Source organism: Cyprinus carpio, chromosome B4 (assembly GCF_018340385.1).
Source record: "Cyprinus carpio isolate SPL01 chromosome B4, ASM1834038v1, whole genome shotgun sequence".
Classification (NCBI taxonomy): domain Eukaryota; kingdom Metazoa; phylum Chordata; class Actinopteri; order Cypriniformes; family Cyprinidae; genus Cyprinus; species Cyprinus carpio.
The window spans coordinates 18,989,182-19,012,318 of NC_056600.1; the positions used below are offsets into that span (position 1 = coordinate 18,989,182).

The 23,137-nt window shown below is 38.2% G+C and overlaps 1 protein-coding gene across 1 annotated transcript; it reads left to right on the plus strand.

Annotated features, from left to right (window-relative positions):
- The first annotated feature begins 5,477 nt into the window (after positions 1–5,477).
- LOC109051157 (peroxisomal succinyl-coenzyme A thioesterase-like) lies at positions 5,478–22,264 on the plus strand. Its single transcript, XM_042722322.1, has 10 exons — positions 5,478–5,971; positions 7,110–7,209; positions 7,332–7,522; positions 7,684–7,847; positions 8,384–8,503; positions 8,596–8,678; positions 11,967–12,057; positions 12,163–12,243; positions 21,377–21,518; positions 21,647–22,264. The coding sequence occupies exons 1-10, from the start codon at positions 5,755–5,757 to the stop codon at positions 21,748–21,750; spliced, it is 1,293 nt and encodes a 430-aa protein (XP_042578256.1). The 5' UTR covers positions 5,478–5,754; the 3' UTR covers positions 21,751–22,264.
- Positions 22,265–23,137: the final 873 nt, after the last annotated feature.

Below are 23,137 nucleotides of genomic sequence, written 5' to 3' on the forward strand. Positions count from 1 at the left end.
AATGATGATTTCATTTATTAAGGAAAAAAAGCTGTCCAAACCTACCTGGCCTACCTGTTAAATCAGGAAAGAAAGCCGTGTTTCCACGGAAATTACCCGGAAAAATTGTGCCAGAAACTTTTTTTTCCAGGAACCTTTTTCCCCCCAGACCTATTGCTTTCTGCATTTCCACTGCGGCCTAAAGTACTGTGAAGATTAGGCAAATAGTCTGGTGACGTAGGTCTGCGCGCGTTTCTCAAAACAAAGTAGGCAAATTTTGGACTTGCATCCTCGGTAGTTCAGACTTTGTGAGGTTGACTCGGGAGTGTGAACTCCCACGGATGGGACGACGCAAGTCCTGTTATTCTGCAAACAGCAGTGTACTTGATAACATCAGTCAGCTCACCTTGGCTACTACAATTTTTTTCACTGTATATTTACAATAAGACGAAATATGATATCAAATACCACTGCCTCCTTTCGTTTTCATTTAAAAAATATTAATAGCCGCAGAAATGTAGTTCAGGGAAATGTGTATATATAGAGCCTACATTACAATGAATCGAAATATATCAATTGCATCATTTTTTTTTCATTTTAACATTAAAATATAGATCAACTGAATAAAGACCAAAGGTTAGATTTACCCAAAACGAATTATATTTTATGTTGAACCACTGAAAAGACATCAGAGCCAGCGGCAAATGTCAGAAGGACTAGCCAAGTTAAGACTGCTCTTGGTGGATGCATGAGCACTGAGCTCCAGCTGATCATGTGGAGCTGATCTCCGAAATCGGAGAAACACATTTTTAAATAGGCGCTGCCTTTATAAATAAACCGCAGATTTGAGTTTTAAACAACTGCATTCTTGCCTGAAATACTTTTAGAACTACATTTCATGACACAACAGGGAACTACACTTACTTTTTCCACTGGTGGCACTTGTGCTACTAACTTTTTCAGTTACTGGCGCAAAACATGATTTGGTCGCACAAATTATTTATAATAATTACTGGATAATAATGAACAATAATGGAAACTGTATTGCATACAGATGTGCTTTGTTTTACTTGCCATCTTTTAAACCACATGCCTTGTTCTATTTCTTACAGTACACACAGTGCATTGCTCCGTCTTGTAGCTGGGGTTAGAGGGGCCCTGGTGCTGGGTGTACAGTGGGCCCTGTTTAAAATGGTTTAATTTGTACTGTATGTTCATTCTATTTATTTATTTGTGATATTTACACAATGTTTACATTTAAGTTTGTTTTTGTTAATTTAAAATAGCACTGCATAGTCTTCACTGTAAAATAAAATACACAATCAAACCAAAATGTATTCAGACACCTTCAACATTTCTCACATTATCACAGTTTATTTGCTAAAGTTTAGAAATTGGTAATACAATATGACAATAACTCAGAGTTAAACTGTGTCAGAACAAATTCCTCTTGATAATGTCGGATAACTTTGATAAAAAGATATGTAATGGAATCAACCAAAACTTCAGGCAACTGTCAGTATGACAATAACTATCAATACTTTGTTGAACAGTTACCAAGCAAGCAATGCTTAATTTGGTTCAGTCTGTGGTGTGAAAAGGTTGCATTAGCAATTAAAGAAAGAAACACTTAAGCAAAACATGGTCAGGTCCCTAATTTTTTTTTTTTAATCAATTTCATTGGTAGTCTACAGTATGAAGAATTTTTGGGTATAATATTTCACAGATCACTGTATTTTGCCATACTCACTTACATAAATGAACTAGTGCCCTGCACCCACTAGTAAAACAATATAATCAATTCTATCTGGTTTTTGGATTGAATTTGGATAAATTCTTGTTAAACCTAGTAATTCAGTCAAGAGCAGTGAGTGATTTACTTTCATTTTCATACATTAAAGACTCTGACAGCAGAGCTAGTAAATTAGGCGCGGTCACCTTAAGAGACAAACGCATCCATTATAATGATACACATCCGATTTTTTTTTGCAACTCTTTACTTTCACTTAAGACATAACCACAGACTTTTTCGAACACACTTTCCAAGACGGGTATTTCGACATATTTTGTATGTATTTGTTGTCGGTACATAAGCAAGAAGACTTTGAGACGCGTCTCTGCTTGCGTCCTGAACACCAGAATACCGCGGTGCTGAATTGAGCTCTTTCACTTTTCGCTCTTTTTTTTTTCTTTTCTTCTGTTTATTTAAACTGCGATTTGTATTTGTTCGTTCAGGTGCAGGAGGATGCGAACGTCCTGAAGGAGAGCTCGTTTCAGTGTTGCTGTTCGCGAGACGCGGCTCTCTCGTGCGCACCGAACACAGCGCGAGTAACCAGGTGCTCAGTTCAGCTTTCCCGCATCCGAGCATTCAACTTATGTTGAATGCTCGGAGCACGTTATAAAACGTATTCTTAAAATACACATTTCTGTTTTAATAAATACTCATATTAAATCATAGCATAACACATAAGTAGGTACAAAAACAATCAGTGATACATTTGCGACCCCATAAAGATTTGGGTCACAATGGCATTTCAAAAGGTCGCATATGCGACCATTTTGGTCGCAGTGTAGTTCCCTGCACAATAACAGTAATATTTTGAAAATTATCCAAATAAATGGTGGTTGAAATCACAATGCTGTGTGAACTGATGTGAAAATTCCGGACCTTTAAAAAAGTATTACCTCGCTAGCAGGGACTTTCTGAGGGGCAGTTTTTTACCCGGTACTTTATTTAGATCTTGGTTCCTGCAGTGGAAACAAACAAAGTACCAGCCCAAAGTCCCTAGTTCCTGGGTAAAGTTCCAGTGGTGGAAACGTGCTAGAACTGTGATTAACCACACTGTTTTAGAAAGCTGAGTTAAATTTCACTAGCCACACCCAGGCCAGATTACTGCCAGACGTGTTGAATCAAGAATTTACTTAAATAGAACCTGTCTGACAAAGTGAAACATGCTTAAAGAGTAACACATCATGCCACGATCTAAAAAGATTCGAGAACAGATTAGAAACAAAATAGTTGACGTAACAGTCTGGAAAGGAGTATAAAGCCATTTCTAATGCTTTGGGACTCCTGCAAACCCGGTCAGAGCCATTATCCACAAATGGAGAAAACTTGGGACAATGGTGAACCTTCCCAGGAGTGGCAGGCCTACCAAAATTACTCCAAGAGCACAATGACGACTCATCCAGGAGGTCATAAAAGAATCCAGTACAACATCTAAAGAACTGCAGGCCTCACTTAACTCAATTAAGGTCAGTGTTTCTGATTCAACAATAAGAAAGAGACTGGGCAAAAATGGCATCCATGGGAGAGTTCCAAGGCAAAAGCCATTGCTGACCAAAAATAACACAAAGACATGTCTCACATTTCCAAAAAAGTGGCCAAGTCAAAGTCCAGACTTAAATCTGTTTGAAATGCTGTTGCATGACCTTAAGCAGTCCATTCATGCTCAAATAACCTCCAACGTAGCTGAATTAAAACAATTCTGCAAAAAAGAGTGGGCCAAAATTCCTCCACAGCGATGTGAAAGACTCATTGCCAGTTATCGCAATTGCTTGATTGCAGTTGTTGCTGCCAAGGATGGCACAACCAGTTATTAGATTTAGAAAAGAAATCTTTGTTTCAAAACTGCATTTTGTATTTACTCTGGTTATCTTTGTGTAATATTAAAATTAGTTTGATGATCTGAATCTTTTAAGTGTGACAAATTTGCAAAAAAAAAAAAAAAAAAAGGACCAGGAAGGAGTCCAAAACTTTTTCATAGCACTGTGTATATACAGTATGTATGTGTGTATGTATGAGAAGTATGAACATGAAAAGTATGAGCATGTACAGCACTCAATACTTAGTTGGGGCTCCTTTTGCCTGAATTACTGCAGCAATGCGGCGTGGCATGGAGTCAATCAGTCTGTGGCACTGCTCAGGTGTTATGAGAGCCCAGGTTGCTCTGGTAGTGGCCTTCAGCTCTTCTGCATTCTTGGGTCTGGCATATCGCATCTTCCTCTTCACAATACACCATAGATTTTCTATGGGGTTAAGGTCAGTCGAGTTTGCTGGCCAATTAAGAACAGGGATACCATGGTCCTTTAGCTTTGGCACTGTGTGCAGGTGCCAATTCCTGTTGAAAAATGAAATCTGCATCTCCATAAAGTTAGTCAGCAGCAGGAAGCATGAAGTGCTCTAAAACTTCCTGGTATACGGCTGCGTAGACCTTGGACCACAGAAAACACAGTGGACCAACACCAGCAGACGACATGGCACCGCAAACCATCACTGACTGTGGAAACTTTACACTGGACCTCAAGCAACGTGGATTGTGTGCCTCTCCTCTCTTCCTCCAGATTCTAGGACCCTGATTTCCAAAGGAAATGCAAAAATTTACTTTCATCAGAGAACATAACTTTGGACCTCTCAGCAGCAGTCCAGTCCTTTTTAAGCGAGACGCTTCTGACGCTGTCTGTTCAAGAGTGGCTTGACACAAGGAATGCAACAGCTGAAACCCATGTCTTGCATACGTCTGTGCATAGTGGTTCTTGAAGCACTGAGTCCAGCTGCAGTCCACTCTTTGTGAATCTCCCCCACATTTTTGAATGGGTTTTGTTTCACAATCCTCTCCAGGGTGCGGTTATCCCTATTGCTTGTACACTTTTTTTTCTACCACATCTTTTTCTTCCCTTTGCCTCTCTATTAATGTGCTTGGACACAGAGCTCTGTGAACAGTCAGCCTCTTTTGCAAAGACCTTTTGTGTCTTGCCCTCCTTGTGCAAGGTGTCAATGGTCATCTTTCCGACAACTGTCAAGTCAGCAGTCTTCCCCGTGATTGTGTAGCCTACAGAACTAGACTGAGAGACCATTTAAAGTCTTTGCAGGTGTTTTAAGTTAATTAGCTGATTACAGTGTGGCACCAGGTGTCTTCAGTATTGAACCTTTTCACAATATTCTAATTTTCTGAGATACTGAATTTGGGATTTTCCTTAGTTGTCATTTATAATCATCAAAATTAAAAGAAATAAACATTTGAAATATATCAGTCTGTGTGTAATTAGTGAATATAATATACAAGTTTCACTTTTTGAATGGAATTAGTGAAATAAATAAACTTTTTGATGATATTCTAACTATATGACCAGCACCTACATACCACAGAACCTGCCCAGTTTAAATGTTTTAATTGGGGGTTAAACATTTTAAATGCTAAACTAAAACCATGGTCTGAGAAAGATCTGCCATTTAGAGACTAAATAGCGTTACTCTACCCCACTCAACATGTCTATAAAATGCCCATGTAATTCCTAAGGCCTACACACACACATGCATATATATATAATATATATATATTATATATATATATATATATATATATATATATATATATATATATATATATATATATATATATATATACACACACACACACACACACACACACACACACACACACACACACACACACACACACCTTAGGGATTACATGGGCATTTTATAGACATGTTGAGTGGGGTAGAGTAACGCTGTTTAGTCTCTGATTGGCAGATCTTTCTCAGACCATGGTTTTAGTTTAGCATTTAAAATGTTTAACCTCCAATTAAAACATTTAACTGGGCAGGTTTTGTGGTTTGGTCTGCAGCAAAAAAAAAAAAAAAAAAAAAAAATCACAATACCAGATATCTGGACACTCTGCCTAGGATGTCTTCGGTCCACCATCCATATTCCTTAACACAATTGCTATTCTTTAAGGTAAGCCAGAAGTAAATTTCAGATGCTATTTTAACATGTATTCTCTGTATAGGTCTGTGAGCCAGAAGTGGACATGCCCTTTGATCTCTGTTCAGCCCATTCGAGGACTAGTGGATGAGAAGTTTCAGATAGCAGTAACAAATTTACCACCAAATCAAAAAGTGACACTACACTCTCTGCATCAATCAGATGACACGGACTTCTGGGAGGCATTTGGACACTATGTCAGTGATGAACATGGATCAGTGACAGGTGCGTAGTACAGTCTAATGCATGATTTGATTCTGGCAGTTATTGGGAGCAAGTGGAGTGAGATCAGGAGAAAATGTGACATGGGTTTTCTTTGACTGATTGATGAGCAGCCGGATTCTGGCCTATCTGTAGATACTTAGTCATGCTGGCCAGCAGGACATTGCATTAGTCTATTATTGAAATGACAAGAACTTGGTTGAGGAGCTGTGCATTGTTTTTTTGGCAAGAAATATCAGATTTTCCAGTGTTATAAAGGGCAAATTTGCCTAAATGTGCCATAGTTGAAATGTTGGTGGCAAAGCTCAGCTGCCCATTAAACATTTCCCCAGGTTTCATACTGTTCCATTTGGCATCAGGTCTATCAGCCCTAACCAGGTTAACCATCAACCAATTGATTGGACAAGCTTAATTAATTACAAAATTAATTTACAAATTAAAAATTAATTATTCATAATTACCATAAATTACAAAATAAATGCTGTACAGCTAGGTCTACAGCTAGGTCCTACTTAAACTAGATAGGAACTAAGTAAATTTATATTCAGATGGGACTTGTTTTCCAGGAGGACTTTAGTGAATTAAAGTTTCAGAGATATACTGGCTTAATGGTTAGAGAGTGGGACTTGTATCCCAAAGGTTATGGGTAAAGTCTCAGTACCAACAGGGATTGGAGGTGGGAAGAGTGAATGACCAGCACTGTATTCCACCTTCAATACAATGACTGAGGTGAGAACTTTGAGCAAGGCACCGAACCACCAACTGCTCCCAGGGTGCCGCAGCAAAAATTGCTGCCCACTGCTCCAGGTGTGTTTGTTCACTGCTCACTACTCTGTGTGTGCACTTAAATGGTTTAAATGCAGGGCACAAATTCCAAGTCATGTCACTCACTTTTTATGAAAACAGTACATATTCCAAAGCAAATTACCTACAGATTTTCAGCAAGCATATCCAAATAACAAAAAGTTTAAAACTGGTCATTTTAATACCAGTTTCAGGGAAGATACACATCTAGAATCCTATGCTAATTTATCTGGGTTTATAATAAGTTGCCACTTCTATAATGATCCAGAAATCAACTGAAACTTTGTTATAATTTGCAAATACATGTTGTGGATGTATGCTGTCATATATAATTTAGGATTCAAAGATGAAAGTTTGGGAGGCACTTATGACGGCACAGAGCCAGTGGGGTTGCTGTGGAGCATGAGGCCCATACCAGGAAGTCGACATGGACTCAGGTAGCTTTGACTAGAAAAATGTGATGATGTGGGCTTTTTATTACCAAGTTTAAATTCAGGTTTCATTTTTATGTGAGGAGCTTGGAAGCCAGAAGTCACCTAACTACTGGTCTTTACGCCAGGTTACGTAAGAGGGACATTTTCAGACCAATGGAAGTTCGTATTTCAGTATACAATGGGCATCTATCTCAAGGCTTCAGCCACCAAGCACCCTTGGCGACCAGTGTCACTGAGCGCTGGTACGTCGCACCAGGTGTGAAGAGGGTGAACATCAGGGAGAAAGAAATACGAGGAACATTATTCCTGCCTCCAGGTACAAATATCCATATTAGATTTCTATTCACCCACAACCATTCATGTTCAATTTTGACATTGATTCATATTCCCCGGTTTCCCAGGGGGTTGATTTATATTTGATTTTGTGTAAAAGAAGTCATGTAAATTGCTTGAAAATGACTTGCCATGTGTTTTTAGGCTCTGGGCCATACCCAGGAGTGCTGGATCTGTGGGGAGGAGGTGGTGGTTTGGTTGAGTACCGTTCTGCCCTGCTTGCATCTCATGGCTTTGCATCCATGGCACTTGAGTACCTTGCTCCAGAAGACCTGAGTCTGGAAGACACTGATGCTTCTTACTTTGAGGTAATTCAGAACTTTTGGTTTAATAATGTGGACCAACTTGACATGACATTTGATGTAGTTCGGCATTGTAATTACCTGCCTGTAGTTTCAGAGGTACTATTTCAGCACCCACTCAGATTTCCGGGCCATTAAAAGCAAATGTGATAATATATGGAGTTGATTTCCCATATGCTTAGACTGCTGAGTTTTGGCTAAATCCTGACTCCAAATTCTGTGTAAAGATTATCACAACATCTCATAAGCTGTGACAAAGGAGGAGGTCACACATTGGATGAAAAAATAAAATAAAATAAAATAAAATAAAATAAAATAAAATAAAATAAAATAAAATAAAATAAAATAAAATAAAATAAAAACACTGTCCTTCAGCAGGAGAACATTTCTCCGTCCTGAACCTTCACTCAAAATGTAAAATCAATTTGGATTGAGTGCATGCAAACCTGGACCCAAAGTTGGGTTATGTTGTGGGACAACTGTATATAGTCTCTATATAGTCTTTACAGATATGCATGTTTATGTATACATGTTTCCTGTAGAAAGCATACCAGATCCTGAATAATCATCCAATGGTAAAGAAGGATCATTTGGCTGTTCTTGGGCTAAGTTTGGGAAGTGCCATCACACTCAATATGGTGTCCTACTCCAAAGTCATTAAGGTTTGCTTGGCACATCTAAACATGTGTATCAACATTTTAAATGCAGATTATTTGTATTATATTCCATGTTTTGGTGTCTTTTTATTGTGCAGCCCCAGTGTTGTGTGTGCATAAGTGGAAGTCATCTGATGCCTGTTGAAAAATCCCTCTCTGAACTCTTTGAGCTGATGAAAAAGTGAGACACAGAAACCATGAGGATGTAGGATGAGGATGTTATGGCGTTATACGTGTTTAGCAATTATCATAATTAAGTTGGCTTGAAAAAGCAAACTTGGGACAGACCTTCAGACTGGTCTGACTCGGGTTGCTATATCTTTTCTAACTGATCCGGCTTACAGTTTTCATAAACCAGACTATCAAAACCACCTAAAATCCCATAGACTTTCATTGAGGGGGTAAAACTTTTATACAATACGACTTATGGTGTATTTAAGCTGTCTACTGCCATAGCCAAACTTAAAATCTCCCTACTGAAAATACAGCTAAAACCAGCCTAAACTTATTGGTTGTTTTGGTCTCCCAAGCATGTTTTATAGTGGTTTTGGCCACTGTTTTATCAGGTCACCCTGGTCTTAGCTGGTTTTTAGCTGTTTGTTTACTGAATCAACTGGTTTTAGCTGGATAAGCATAGAAACATGCTAGCGACATGCTAGTAACGTGCTAATCATGCTAGCAACATGCTAGTCTATTGCTAATCATGCTGGAAACATGCTAGTGCCATGCTAGTATAATGCTAATCATGCTAGCAACATGCTAGTAACTTGCTAATCATGCTAGCAACATGCTAATCACATGTTGATCATGCTTACAACATGCTAGTCACTTGCTTATCATGCAAATAAAATGCTAGTGACATACTAGTCACTTGCTAATTATGTTAACAACATGCTAGTCACTTGCTAATCATGCTAAAAACATGATAGTGACATGTTAGTCACTTGTTAATCATGTAAGCAACATGCTAGTCACTTGCTAATCATGTTAGCAACACGCTAGAAACATGGTTATAACATGCTAGTAACTTGTTAATCATGCTAGCAACATGTTAATCACTTGCTGATCATGTTAACAACATGATAGTCACTTGCTAATCATGCTGATAACATGGTAGTGACATGCTAGTCACTTGTTAATAATGCTGGAAACATGCTAGCAACATGATTGTCACTTGTTAATAATGTTTGCAACATGTTAGAAACTTGTTAATGACATGCTAATGACTTGCTAATCATGCTAAAAACATGCTAGTGACTTTCTAGTCATGCTACCAACAAGCTAGTCACTTGCTAATCATGCTAACGACATGTTAGTGACTTTAAGGTCATGATAGCAACAAGCTAGTCACTTGCTAATCATGCTAATGACATGCTAGTGACTTTATAGTCACTTGCTAATCATGCTGGAAACATGCTAGCGACATGCTAGTCACTTGCTAATAATGCTAGCAACATGTCAGTCGCTTGCTAATCATGCTAGCAACAGCTAATCACTTGTTAATCATGCTAACATGTTAGCGACATGCCAGTTATTTGTTAATCATGCTAGTGATTTGTTAATCATGTTAGCAAACATGCTAGAAACAATGCTAACGACATGCTAGTAACTTTGTTAATCATGTTAATGACATGCTAATCACTTGCTAGTCATGCTAGTAACATGCTAGTCACTTGCTAATCATGCTAGCAAACATGCTCATCACTTCTAAATCATGCTAAAAACATGATAGTGACATGCTAGTCACTTGCTAATCGTGCTAGCAACATGCTAGAAACATGCTAATGACATGCTAGTAACTTGCTTATCATGCTAGCAACACGTTTATCACTTGCTGATCATGTTCACAACATGATAGTCACTTGCTAATCATGCTAATGACATGCTAGTCACTTGTTAATCATGCTAGGAACATGCTAGTCACTCGCTAATCATGCTTGAAACATACTTGCAACATGATAGTCACTTGCTAATAATGTTAGCAACATGCTAGAAACTTATCAATGACATGCTAGTGACTTGCTAATCATGCTAACAATATGCTAGTGACTTTCTAGTCATGCTAGCAACATGCTAGTCACTTTTTAATCATGGTAGCTACATTCTAGTCACTTGCTAATCATGCTATCATGTCATGATATAAATCTGAATATATAAATGTAAATCAGAATATATAGTTATAATTCTGAATATATAAATGTTAATTGTAATATGTAGATGTAAGTGTGACTACATAAATGTAAATTGTTTACACACACACACACACATATAAATAAATGCAAATCATTAATATATAATTGTAAATCTACAAATATATTTATAAATCCCAAATATGTAATTGTAAATCAGAATATATATTGTCTACATCTCAATATAATTATATCTTTATTATCAGGCATGTCAAAATATTTTTAGATGAAAACATCATGCCTAAACATCCTGTATACAAGTATCAATGCAGATATTGTACTATATTTATTATTGTAAGTGCATCTTGTTAATCTAGTTTAATTTAATTTTAATTTAAACCAAAAGGAGTATTTTCCCTCTACTGAAAAAAAAAAAATGCTGGCTGTGGTACCAATAGGTCCTCACAGTGAGAGTGTTCATCTTTTCTACACAATTCAACATGACTGAGAGGGATAGGGAAACTGTCAACAACCTCATTTGTTTACAAATAGTGCTTTTATTGAGATAACTGCAGCAGTATGTGATGGACAGCAATAATAACAATAATTAATATAGTACAATATCTGCATTGATACATGTACAGGATACATAGGCATACTGTTTTCATAAAAAAATAAAAATAAATAAGAACATCTGCCTATATTGACATGCCTAATAATATGCCTAATAATAAAGATATATTTATGTTGAGATGTCGACTATATTCAGATTTGCTTGTATGTACTTAATATTTATAAATATACATTCTGATTTACAATTATATAGTCAGAATAATAACTATCTCAATATTTATAAATATACATTCTGATTTACAATCATATAATCAGAATAATAACTATCCGTTGACAGTATATATTTATCTCTCTTTCTATATATATATATATATATATATATATATATATTTATGATTTGCATTTATTTATTCTATTTTTATTCTATATATTCACACTTATCTGTATATTGCAACTTTCATGTAAATATTCAGAATTTTAAGTACATATTCACAATTTAATTTTCTCACCAAATCTAAAGTTTTGAGCCTTTAGGCACTTTTGTGGTTGTTACCTTTTCTTACGTGTTTAATATTGTCAGATATCAAATACAATGACATTCATAAATTAAGTGTTACTTAAGTGTATAAATATACTGTATTATGAGTACATGATAAAACAATGAGATTTCTGTTCACACTATTAAACAACTGTAATGCTGAGTAAATCTATCCATTGTGAACATTTTACTAATGGTAAGAATAATAATAAAAAAATGTTAATTCCAGCCATGAAGATAAGCTATGTGTGAATGAGGACAACCAGGTTATCTACAGAAATCTGATTTTATCGCTTCCCTGTCAAAGTGGCAAAGTTGACGTGAGTATATAACATTATGGATTTGTTTGTTTTGTCTAGTTTTTTTAATCTGTTTTTAATAATTTTATTTCCGTTAACACCAATTATCTTTTAAAATGCACACAGGTTGGGAGAATAAAGTGTCCTCTTCTGTTGGTGAATGGTGATGATGATCAGAATTTTCCTGCAGTGGAATCCGCTGAAGACGTGAGTTACATATTTTTCAGTTCTGTCACATAAAGCTTATTACTAAAAATTGCTTTCTACTGTGACATAAAACACAGCAAACTTAAAAACTTCATTAAAAGTTCGTGGAACACTAAATTATATTTTTTTATTTAAATTATATAATAACACACATCCTCTTACACAAAAAAAAAAATCTAGAAATTGTATCTAAAGAGAAAAGTAATGCTTTTGTTATGAATATAAAAACTTATCTAATATAACACACCCTTTCGAAGTAATTTCTATGTTATCATGGCAAATGAGTTATGTACAGGACACCAAAAGGCACCCTACAGTGATATTGACCCTACTATGTTCTGAAATTACAAGTCCTTCTCAAAAAATTAGCATATTGTGATAAAAGTTCATTATTTTCCATAATGTAATGATAAAAATTTAAACTTTCATATATTTTATATTCATTGCACACCAATTGAGATATTTCAGGTCTTTTATTGTTTTAATACTGATGATTTTGGCATACAGCTCATGAAAACCCAAAATTCCTATCTCAAAAAATTAGCATATTTCATCCGACCAATAAAAGAAAAAGTGTTTTTAATACAAAAAAAGTCAACCTTCAAATAATTATGTTCAGTTATGCACTCAATACTTGGTCGGGAATCCTTTTGCAGAAATGACTGCTTCAAAGCGGCGTGGCATGGAGGCAATCAGCCTGTGGCACTGCTGAGGTGTTATGGAGGCCCAGGATGCTTCGATAGCGGCCTTAAGCTCATCCAGAGTGTTGGGTCTTGCATCTCTCAACTTTCTCTTCACAATATCCAACAGATTCTCTATGGGGTTCAGGTCAGGAGAGTTGGCAGGCCAATTGAGCACAGTAATACCATGGTCAGTAAACCATTTACCAGTGGTTTTGGCACTGTGAGCAGGTGCCAGGTCGTGCTGAAAAACGAAATCTTCATCTCCATAAAGCTTTTCAGCAGATGGAAGCATGAAATCTCCTGATAGCTAGCTGCATTGACCCTGCCCTTGATAAAACACAGTGGCACCTTGATTTCCGAATGACATGCAAAATTTGCTTTCATCCGAAAAAAGTACTTTGGACCACTGAGCAACAGTCCAGTGCTGCTTCTCTGTAGCCCAGGTCAGGGTTTCTGCCGCTGTTTCTGGTTCAAAAGCACACGCCTGTGCACGGTGGCTCTGGATGTTTCTGCTCCAAACTCAGTCCACTGCTTCCGCAGGTCCCCCAAGGTCTGGAATCGGTCCTTCTCCACAATCTTCCTCAGGGTCCGGTCACCTCTTCTCGTTGTGCAGCGTTTTTTTCCACACTTTTTCCTTCCCACAGACTTCCCACTGAGGTGCCTTGATACAGCACTCTGGGAACAGCCTATTCGTTCAGAAATTTCTTTCTGTGTCTTACCCTCTCGCTTGAGGGTGTCAATGATGGCCTTCTGGACAGCAGTCAGGTCGGCAGTCTTACCCATGATTGCGGTTTTGAGTAATGAACCAGGCTGGGAGTTTTTAAAAGCCTCAGGAATCTTTTGCAGGTGTTTAGAGTTAATTAGTTGATTCAGATGATTAGGTTAATAGCTCGTTTAGAGAACCTTTTCATGATATGCTAATTTTTTGAGATAGGAATTTTGGGTTTTCATGAGATGTATGCCAAAATCATCAGTATTAAAACAATGAAAGACCTGAAATATTTCAGTTGGTGTGCAATGAATCTAAAATATATGAAAGTTTAATTTTTATCATTACATTATGGAAAATAATGAACTTTTATCACAATATGCTAATTTTTTGAGAAGGACCTGTATATCCTTTGTTTTGCCATCAAATTTAATCTATGTGGGTGGTTGAATAATGTTAATTATCTGGACAGCATAGGCTAACAATTTTGTCTGTTTTTCAGCAACTGTTATTTTTACTTGTCTTTTTCATTTTAAGCTAAAACTGCTTGTACTGTGATTTTGCTCCAAATGTACAAAGGATTATAAGGAACACCTGTTCAATTTCTCATTAATGCAATTATCTAATCAACCAATCACATGGCAGTTGCTTCAATGCATTTAGGGGTGTGGTCCTGGTCAAGACAATCTCCTGAACTCCAAACTGAATGTCAGAATGGGAAAGAAAGGTGATTTAAGCAATTTTGAGCGTGGCATGGTTGTTGGTGCCAGACGGGCCAGTCTGAGTATTTCACAGTCTGCTCAATTACTGGGATTTTCACGCACAACCATTTCTAGGGTTTACAAAGAATGGTGTGAAAAGGGAAAAACTTCCAGTATGCAGCAGTCCTGTGGGCGAAAATGCCTTGTAGATGCTAGAGGTCAGAGGAGAATGGGCCGACTGATTCAAGCTGATAGAAGAGCAACTTTGACTGAAATAACCACTCGTTACAGCCGAGGTATGCAGCAAAGCATTTGTGAAGCCACAACACGTACAACTTTGAGGCGGATGGGCTACAACAGCATTAGACCCCACCGGGTACCACTCATCTCCACTACAAATAGGAAAAAGAGGCTACAATTTGCACGAGCTCACCAAAATTGGACAGTTGAAGACTGGAAAAATGTTGCCTGGTCTGATGAGTCTCGATTTCTGTTGACGACATTCAGATGGTAGAGTCAGAATTTGGCGTAAACAGAATGAGAACATGGATCCATCATGCCTTGTTACCACTGTGCAGGCTGGTGGTGGTGGTGTAATGGTGTGGGGGATGTTTTCTTGGCACACTTTAGGCCCCTTAGTGCCAATAGGGCATTGTTTAAATGCCACGTCCTACCTGAGTATTGTTTCTGACCATGTCCATCCCTTTATGACCACCATGTACCCATCCGCTGATGGCTACTTCCAGCAGGATGATGCACCATGTCACAAAGCTTGAATCATTTCAAATTGGTTTTTTGAACATGACAATGAGTTCACTGTACTAAAATGGCCCCCACAGTCACCAGATCTCAACCCAATAAAGCATCTTTGGGATGTGGTGGAACGGGAGCTTCGTGCCCTGGATGTGCATCCCACAAATCTCCATCAACTGCAAGATGCTATCCTATCAATATGGGCCAACATTTCTAAAGAATGCTTTCAGCACCTTGTTGAATCAATACCACGTAGAATTAAGGCAGTTCTGAAGGCAAAAGGGGGTCAAACACAGTATTAGTATGGTGTTCCTAATAATCCTTGAGGTGAGTGTATAATGCAAATGGTTTTGTCAGAGTAGCAGCATTTTACCCCAGCAGCAAATGCCCCCTTGGTACAAATTTAATTTTAGTTAAAAGTATAATGAAAACTCTGGACATCTCATACTCCCCCAGAATATCTGGAGTCAGAGCGGCACTCCCGGTCCGAAGGCTTCTAACCAGAGGTGGATCTGCGGACCATCATTCTCACTAGATAGTCATCAACTAAAACGACCTGACACCTATGGCCCAGGACTTAGGAGGGCGGGCCCCTCTGGGGAAGAGCTGTGTACACTTCATCATACCATGCCTGTCTCTCCTCAGTGCCCTCAGGAGATCGGTCCGTCAACCCTGCCACCCCCAGTGCTTCAGGGCACAGTGGTTTCCAGCAAGTGCATCTCTCAGTATCCTCCTGGAAATGTAGCGGTTCTGAGAGGCTCGCTACCTCCTTGGAGGTCTCCAGAGTGACTAGATCAGCCATTCCCTGCTGGACCTCTGCTTCAGAGCACCGTGCTAGCTGCTCCAAGTACACGAGAGGTCAGTCTCGAGAGACTGATCCACTTAGTAGACTATCTGGCAGCATGGAAGCTTCTGCCAAATGTGACTCAATGGGTCCTGCAGACTGTAGAAAGAGGCTACAAGATTCAAGGTCTCGTCCACCTCGGTTCTAAGGGGTGTTTCCCAATCTGTTGGGCCCCAAGCAGGCTCTGGTCACAGAACAAGAAGCAAACACTCTCTTGAGGAAGGAGGCCATCGAGGTGATCCCTCCTCTCAACAGAGAGTCTGGGTTCTACAGCCGGTACTTTATCGTTCTGAAGAAAGATGGAGGGTTGCGTCCCTTTCTAGATTTTGGTCAGCTGAACTGCGCCGTTATATGCCTCAGGTTCAGAATGCTGACATTCAATCAGGTCATGTCTCAATCAAGTCCCAGGACTGGTTTGTCATTATAGATTTGAAAGATGCATACTTCCTATCCTTCCTCAACACAGAAAGTTCCTGAGGTTCGCTTTTGGGTGCAAAGCTTACCAATGCCGGGTTCTTTCTTTCAGCGCAAGCATTGCCAGGTCTCCTCTCATTACAGAGTGTTGAAGCCTCCACTCGCCAGAGCTTCACTACGACAGCATCTATGAGTTGTAGGCTGTATGTGAGCCACCTTAAAAGACGTCCTGACCGTGGGGTTTAGTTGGGCCTCCTCTCATTTCAGAGAGTCATCATACTGAGGCCTCCACTCCTAGAGCTCGGCTATTTACTGCACTCTCACCACGCACTTTCACCAAGTTAGTGGATGCTGCTCTGGCTCCTCTGCTTCTCCAGTGAATTCGTATACTGAACCATATCGTCAAACTGGGGTTGCGACTGAACGCCAAGAAAACTGTGCTTCCCCATTACAGATAACCACTTGTCTGGGTGTGATGTGGGATTTGACCATCATGCAGGCACATCTGTCTCTTGCTCAGATCGAGTCGAGCAGCTGCGTCAAATGCCTCCCTCACTGTTTGGGGAGCGGTCATAAGTGGCCGCTCAACCCGGGGTCTGTGGAGCGGCCACCATCTCATGTGGCACATCAGCTGCTTGAAGATGCTGGCCATCTTTCATGCATTAACCTAAGAGGCCACCATGTGTTGGTGCGCACCGACAACACAGCGGTGGTCTCTTACATCAAACACCAGGAAGGTCTGTGTTCATGTCCCCTTTACAGGCTGGCGCACCAGATCCTTGTGTGGGGGAACTCGGGAAACTCCTCTCCTTGAGAGCTGTACAGGGAGCAGACATCAGGGAGCAGACATCCTGTCAAGGCAGGGGCAAGGGGCAAGGGCCCAGGGAATGGAGGCTCCACCCTGAGGTGGTGGAGCTCATCTGGAGATTGTTTGGCCATGCACAGGTGGACCTGTTTGCAACTCAAGAGACTTCACACTGTCCCCTCTGGTTCTTTCTCACTCACCCAGCTCCTCTTGGACTGGATGCTATGGTACAGACTTGGCCAAGGCTTCGTCTGTACACCTTCCCCCGATTGCTCTGCTCCCGGGAGGTCTGGAGATAGTGTGCCGGGACAGGGGCCCCAGTTCCGGCTGGGCCGAGTATGATTTTCTGACCAGATTTCCCTTCTCAATGGCTCTCCATGGGAGATACCCATCAGAAGGGATCTCCTCTCTCAGGAGGGGCCTTCCCCTTGCCCATAGTTTTGAAACTGTGGGTGTGACCCCTGAGGGGGCATGGCTCATAGGTTCTGGTTTCTCAACTGAGGTTGTTGAGACCATACTCCAGTCCAGAGCTTCCTCTACGAGGAAACTGCACTCCTAAAGTGAACCTTCACTTCTTGATGTGGCAACCGCAAGCTCAACCCAGTTAGCTGCCCAGTTGGTTCAGTGCTGGAATTCTTGCAGGTATGGTTCCCTGCATGATCAGGATGCTATTCCATAGCCTTGAGTCCTCTGATCTCCCCTCTCCCTTGGGGGTCAAGGCTCACTCTTCCAGAAGTTGGCCTTCAGGAAGCTGTGGGATGTCCACTCCGTTTACTTTGTCAGATTCTATATCTGCATTTATGCCTCTCCTGGCTCCTTTTCTCTGGCCTTAGCTGTGCTCTTCCACACTAGGCAGGGATTCGCAAGTCTGGCTGTGTGGGCATACTCATTCCCAAATGCTATAGGTGCACAATAATTAATCTTTAAACTAAACTACAGATCACATGTTATGAGAAATATTTTAGCGAGAACAATGATCAATGATGCGAATTACTTCGATATTATGGTGAACACTGCTGGATTCAGTGGTCGAACGGTCCATTGTCCGGTATAGGACCAATACAGACGTAACGTAGAGATATTCACTGGAGACTTGCTCTGAACAGATCTTTTGAATCAGTGAGTTGTTGACTTGAGAACAGCTGCAATCGGATCGGTTCAACCCAGGAATGAATCGTTTGGTGCGATTTGCAAATCGATTTAATGCATTTTTTGAAAATAATCAGTTGATTTATAAATAGGACACTGCTTTTGTATCTCGTACCATGTGATAATTTCTTAATTTCAAAATAAGGAGTAACAATATGTTTTATGTTTTATGAAGTAAAAATACTTTGTTTCTGTCCACTACTGCTCTCAAAATTGTCACTGAGTATCTGTACTTTCACCTGAGTATAGTTTTTGAATATTTTTTACACCTCTGCTATTTTTATTGGCAAAAATTTTGAAGATTAGCTGAGAGGCTGTTGATTCATAAAATGTGTGACCGGGGATTTTGATTTGCCACCAGGAACACATTTGGCGGGTTCACCTACTTTGTAGTTTATTTGTTTGTTTTCAAAAGAATGATTGGGAATACTGTACAAAGGAAACAAAACATCATAAGTACACATTGTTATATAATCCACTTATAAATCACTTGCAAAAAAAAAAAAAAAAAAAGAAAGGAAGGAAGGAAGGAAATAACACTCACATAAATGAGCTGCTATTTCACACTTCATGTTCACTTTATGATTTATGGCTGAAATACCCCCCAGACAGCAACATAGTGTTGGGCCAACATTATGCTGTACACTGAAGAGATAATCACAAAGTATAAATCACATTAAAACACATGAAACATTTGCAAAATGTAAAAGTGTAGGACATATTGTACCTAAACCACGTGGTGTGCCGTGATGTCATACATCGTACACAATATGACTACAAATAGGATATCTTTTCGAAATAACACAACAAAATATATCCAGAAATTATATATTTGTAATGTATTCAGTGTTTCTTTTGACTTTGCAATTTACGGAGTACTGTAAATAACAATAAAATAACAGGTTTAACACCCGGTTACAAAATGATAAGTATATAATCCAGAACGCACGGCAGGACTTCAGCTTCAGACAGGGCCGGCCTGTGGCATAGGTGAAATAGGCAGTTGCCTAGGGCGCAGCAGGAAAGTTTTTTTTTTTTTTTTTTTTTTTTTTTTTGGCGGAAGTGCGCCCTATTGTGACCATTGTGCGCTCCTACACCCATATATTAAGGAAAAAAATTTCTGACAGTTAACATAATTTTATTACTGATTGATCATTGATCTGATTAAAATAAAATTAGAATAAAATAAAATTGACACCAACGAAAAATAAGATTTAACAACATGTCAAATTGGAGTAATTTAAACACTTTCTGCGTCATGACATAATACATCATAATGCATTATGCATGACGCACGCAGTTAAAATAGTTTTGCCATTTATGTGCTCTTAAAGTGTCATTTCTAAAAAATGAGTGAAAAAAATAAAATTATCATAGGCACAAGGCAGAAAGCGACTCAAAGAAGAGGAGCAGAAAAAAATATCAATATACAGTAGAGGTAAAAAACACAAGTTAACAACTGTGTATTAGCCCGTGATGTTTATGTAGTATTTTGAAATAGCCTTTTTAGAACATCTTAACTGGCAACACTGACACCGTGGAATGTTTTTGCTTGAGTTAACTGCTTATTTAATTTAACTTTATTATATATATATCCCAGTTGCTCAAAAAAAAAAAAAATGCTGAATGCAAATGATGGATGGAAATCTATGCCAGTGAAAAGACATCAGCAATCCGCCGCAGAGAGAGAGAGAGAGAGAAAAAAAAGGAAAGAAAGAAAGAAAAGATGAAAACGAAGCCCGTGCATAACTTTCAGGCACATTCATAATCCTACGAAACTTTTTTGGCTGTTGACGTTAATAGCGTGTTTTAATGTCGGAAATAATTTCACTATCACCAACACACAACAATTCATTCCTGCTTAGGGCACCCATTTGGCCAGCAGCGGCCCTGCTATAAACATATGTAATGGAGGCCAGTGTGTAGGTGCTGTACAGGTAAACCTCACTCCCCGATCTCAAAGAACGCACAAGGAACTTTAGCCTTGTTGTTTGTGTGTCAGCCTCCCACATCAGAGACTCGGGTTTGAGACCAACTCGGATCACCTGTTACACAGTTGTAGGAATAGCTAATATCTGGTCTCTCCAATATGCTATTTTAACAGATTCACTCATATACCTACAAGGCGCTTCAACATCTCCATTTATTTACTACTTATTTATGTTAATACTTATCAGTATTTATGTTATGTTATATTATAGTATATATTATAAGGGGATCTAAAATCTCGCCTAGGGCACCAACAGAGCCTGGGCCGGCCCTGCATTGCCAACTATGCACATTGTTAGTGCACATTACAAGTCCACCATTTGACCATTTTATCATGGCAGTCATACATATCATCCAATAGTAATTAGGCTTTAATGATATTGATAAAATATATTATTCTTCCATCAAGCAATGTACAGTAGCAGATTGGCTAAGCAACACATACTGTACGCAACGTTTATTTAAAGGGGTCATGAATTGGCTTTTTATTATTTTGTACTGTTCTCTGAGGTCTACTTATAATGCTATCAAAATTTTTACATAAAAAACAAAACAAAAGTAATGGGCTATTTTATTGTGCTGTTTTTGACCCCCCTCATCAGAACACTCTGTTTGAATAGGCATGGCAGATTGTAGACTAGGAAGTAAATGCCCACTGCTATGATTGGCTAACATTTGTGTATGTTTGACAGATGGATGCACAAATACTTAGTAAATATCAAATGATCTGTAATTACAGACAAAGCGAAATTACTGTTGGATCCAATATAGTCGGCACAGCATCATCTTTTACTTTTTTAATCTTTCTGAAAATCCTGTGTCATACTGTGCCTTTTTTGTAAACAAATCTGCACTAAAAAAAAGTGAACAAAGAACCAAGTTATCACTGATGCGGTCTGGAACTTTATTAAAAATAAAAGTTCATTTACCTTTTTCCTAAAGTTGGGATCAGAAGGAAGACAATGCAGAGACTGTTTTTCCACAGCTTGGCACTTTACAGTATCTTGTTGTCTTCGGAGCTGTCTTTATTGTTTGATTTCTGCGTAGATCTACATGTTCACCTCTCTATTGACCTTTTAAACCCAGATGGCGATGATGATGGACAAAGCAGGAAATAGGCACTTGTTGGAAATCCTGACGTATCCTGATACAGGTCATCTTATTGAACCTCCGTACTCACCTCACTTCCGTGCAACTAAATATAAACTACAGTGGACAAAGGAGAGAAGTATGAATGCATGCTCTCATTTCTTCTTGGTGTTTATAAGCCTACTCAATGTCAATTCTAATTTTATATTTTGACTTGATTTGTGATTGTATTTTACTTGTGAATGTGTGTTGTAATTGTTGCTGCAGTTGTCATGCTGTGGGGTGGACAAACCAAACCGCACGCGTACGCACAAGAGGACGCATGGAAGAAGATATTAGCATTTCTGTGGCAGCACCTGTCAGCACCGTGACTTCATTTTATGTGTCACCTATTTAAATGTAACCGTTTAAATCTCTGGGTTATTTTTAAATTATGACATTATGATTCTGGAAAATTTGTTGGTAGCCATCTTGAGAAAGAGAAAGTTTTGTTGAGAAATACATTTAAAGATTTTATTTCAGAGTTTGGTTTCAGTGTAACTTCTTCCAAGTGATGAACAAACAGCAGAAAGCTGATACAATCACCCATTTATCCATGTTTATGCTACTGCGTCCATATCACCAAATAATAAGTAATCATTAAAAACCAAAAATGAATTGACATTGAAATTAATTGACAATGAATTTGATTATCTATTAATGGATTAAAATCTGAAATGATGCCAGGATGTACTGTAATACGTTTCTTAAGTTTTTCATCTATAAAAAGGGTTTTTAATCCTCAAGCATCCTTCATATAACAGCCCTTAATCTGTCCTTCGTGGACAAATTTGGGCATGAAGGTCTCAGGTGTGATCCCAATTTTATTTAAAACCTTATTTATTTATTTATTTATTTATTTATTTATTTATTTATTTATTTATTTTTTAAATGTCATATCACCACCTCTGATAAAATAAAATCTATGAATTGATGCAAGTTTTTGTTTTTTTTATTTTTATTTTTATTTACCTCTAAAAGTACCATTTTTTTAATGTAAACTATGCTTATTTTTATGCTATATTTAATATTTATTTTACTTCAGTAAATAATAATAATAATAATAATAATAATAATAATAAAATAAAAAAAATTCCAGTAAGTTCAGACAGTCAAAACTTAAAAAAAATGGTCACTTTGGTGACATCTGGTGGCTGATGATGGTATAAAAATATCAAAGTATTAAAAATATCAATAGCCACTAGTTGACAGTAATCTTCAATGGCTTTGTGAGTGTGTGTGTGTGTGTGTGTGTGTGTGTGTGTGTGTGTGTGTGTGTGTGTGTGTGTGTGTGTGCATGTGTGAGAAAGAGAGAGAGTGAATGAGTGTTATTGTTTGACATTGAGAATGTTGTTTAGACTCACCCCTTCATTTATGTGTGTGTTTATCTGCATTGTGTTGGATTTATTAGACAAATAATATATATATATATATATATATATATATATATATATATATATATATATATATATATATTAATTTTAGTATTTCTTATTCATGTCCTAATGTTTTTTTTTTCTTTTTTTTTTACCACTCAACTGTTGAATCAAGTCCTTTATTTTTTTGTGTTCAGGTGACAAACTTAGGAAAAGTAGCCAAGTATTGAACCGCTCAGATTAAGAAAACCTAAAAAAAAAAAAATAGAAAGATAAAGATTTTGCCCAAATTTGTCCAGAAGGATGTAAAATACGCTTATTTTTTATGTTATATTTAATATTT

Excerpts from the sequence above, each read along its gene's own strand:
- LOC109051157 (XM_042722322.1), top strand. The coding sequence starts at position 5,755 with ATGTATTCTCTGTATAGGTCTGTGAGCCAGAAGTGGACATGCCCTTTG. Across the intron at positions 8,679-11,966 it reads CTCTTTGAGCTGATGAAAAA|CCATGAAGATAAGCTATGTG; the intron begins GTGAGACACAGA and ends TGTTAATTCCAG. Across the intron at positions 21,519-21,646 it reads ACAGTGGACAAAGGAGAGAA|TTGTCATGCTGTGGGGTGGA; the intron begins GTATGAATGCAT and ends TTGTTGCTGCAG.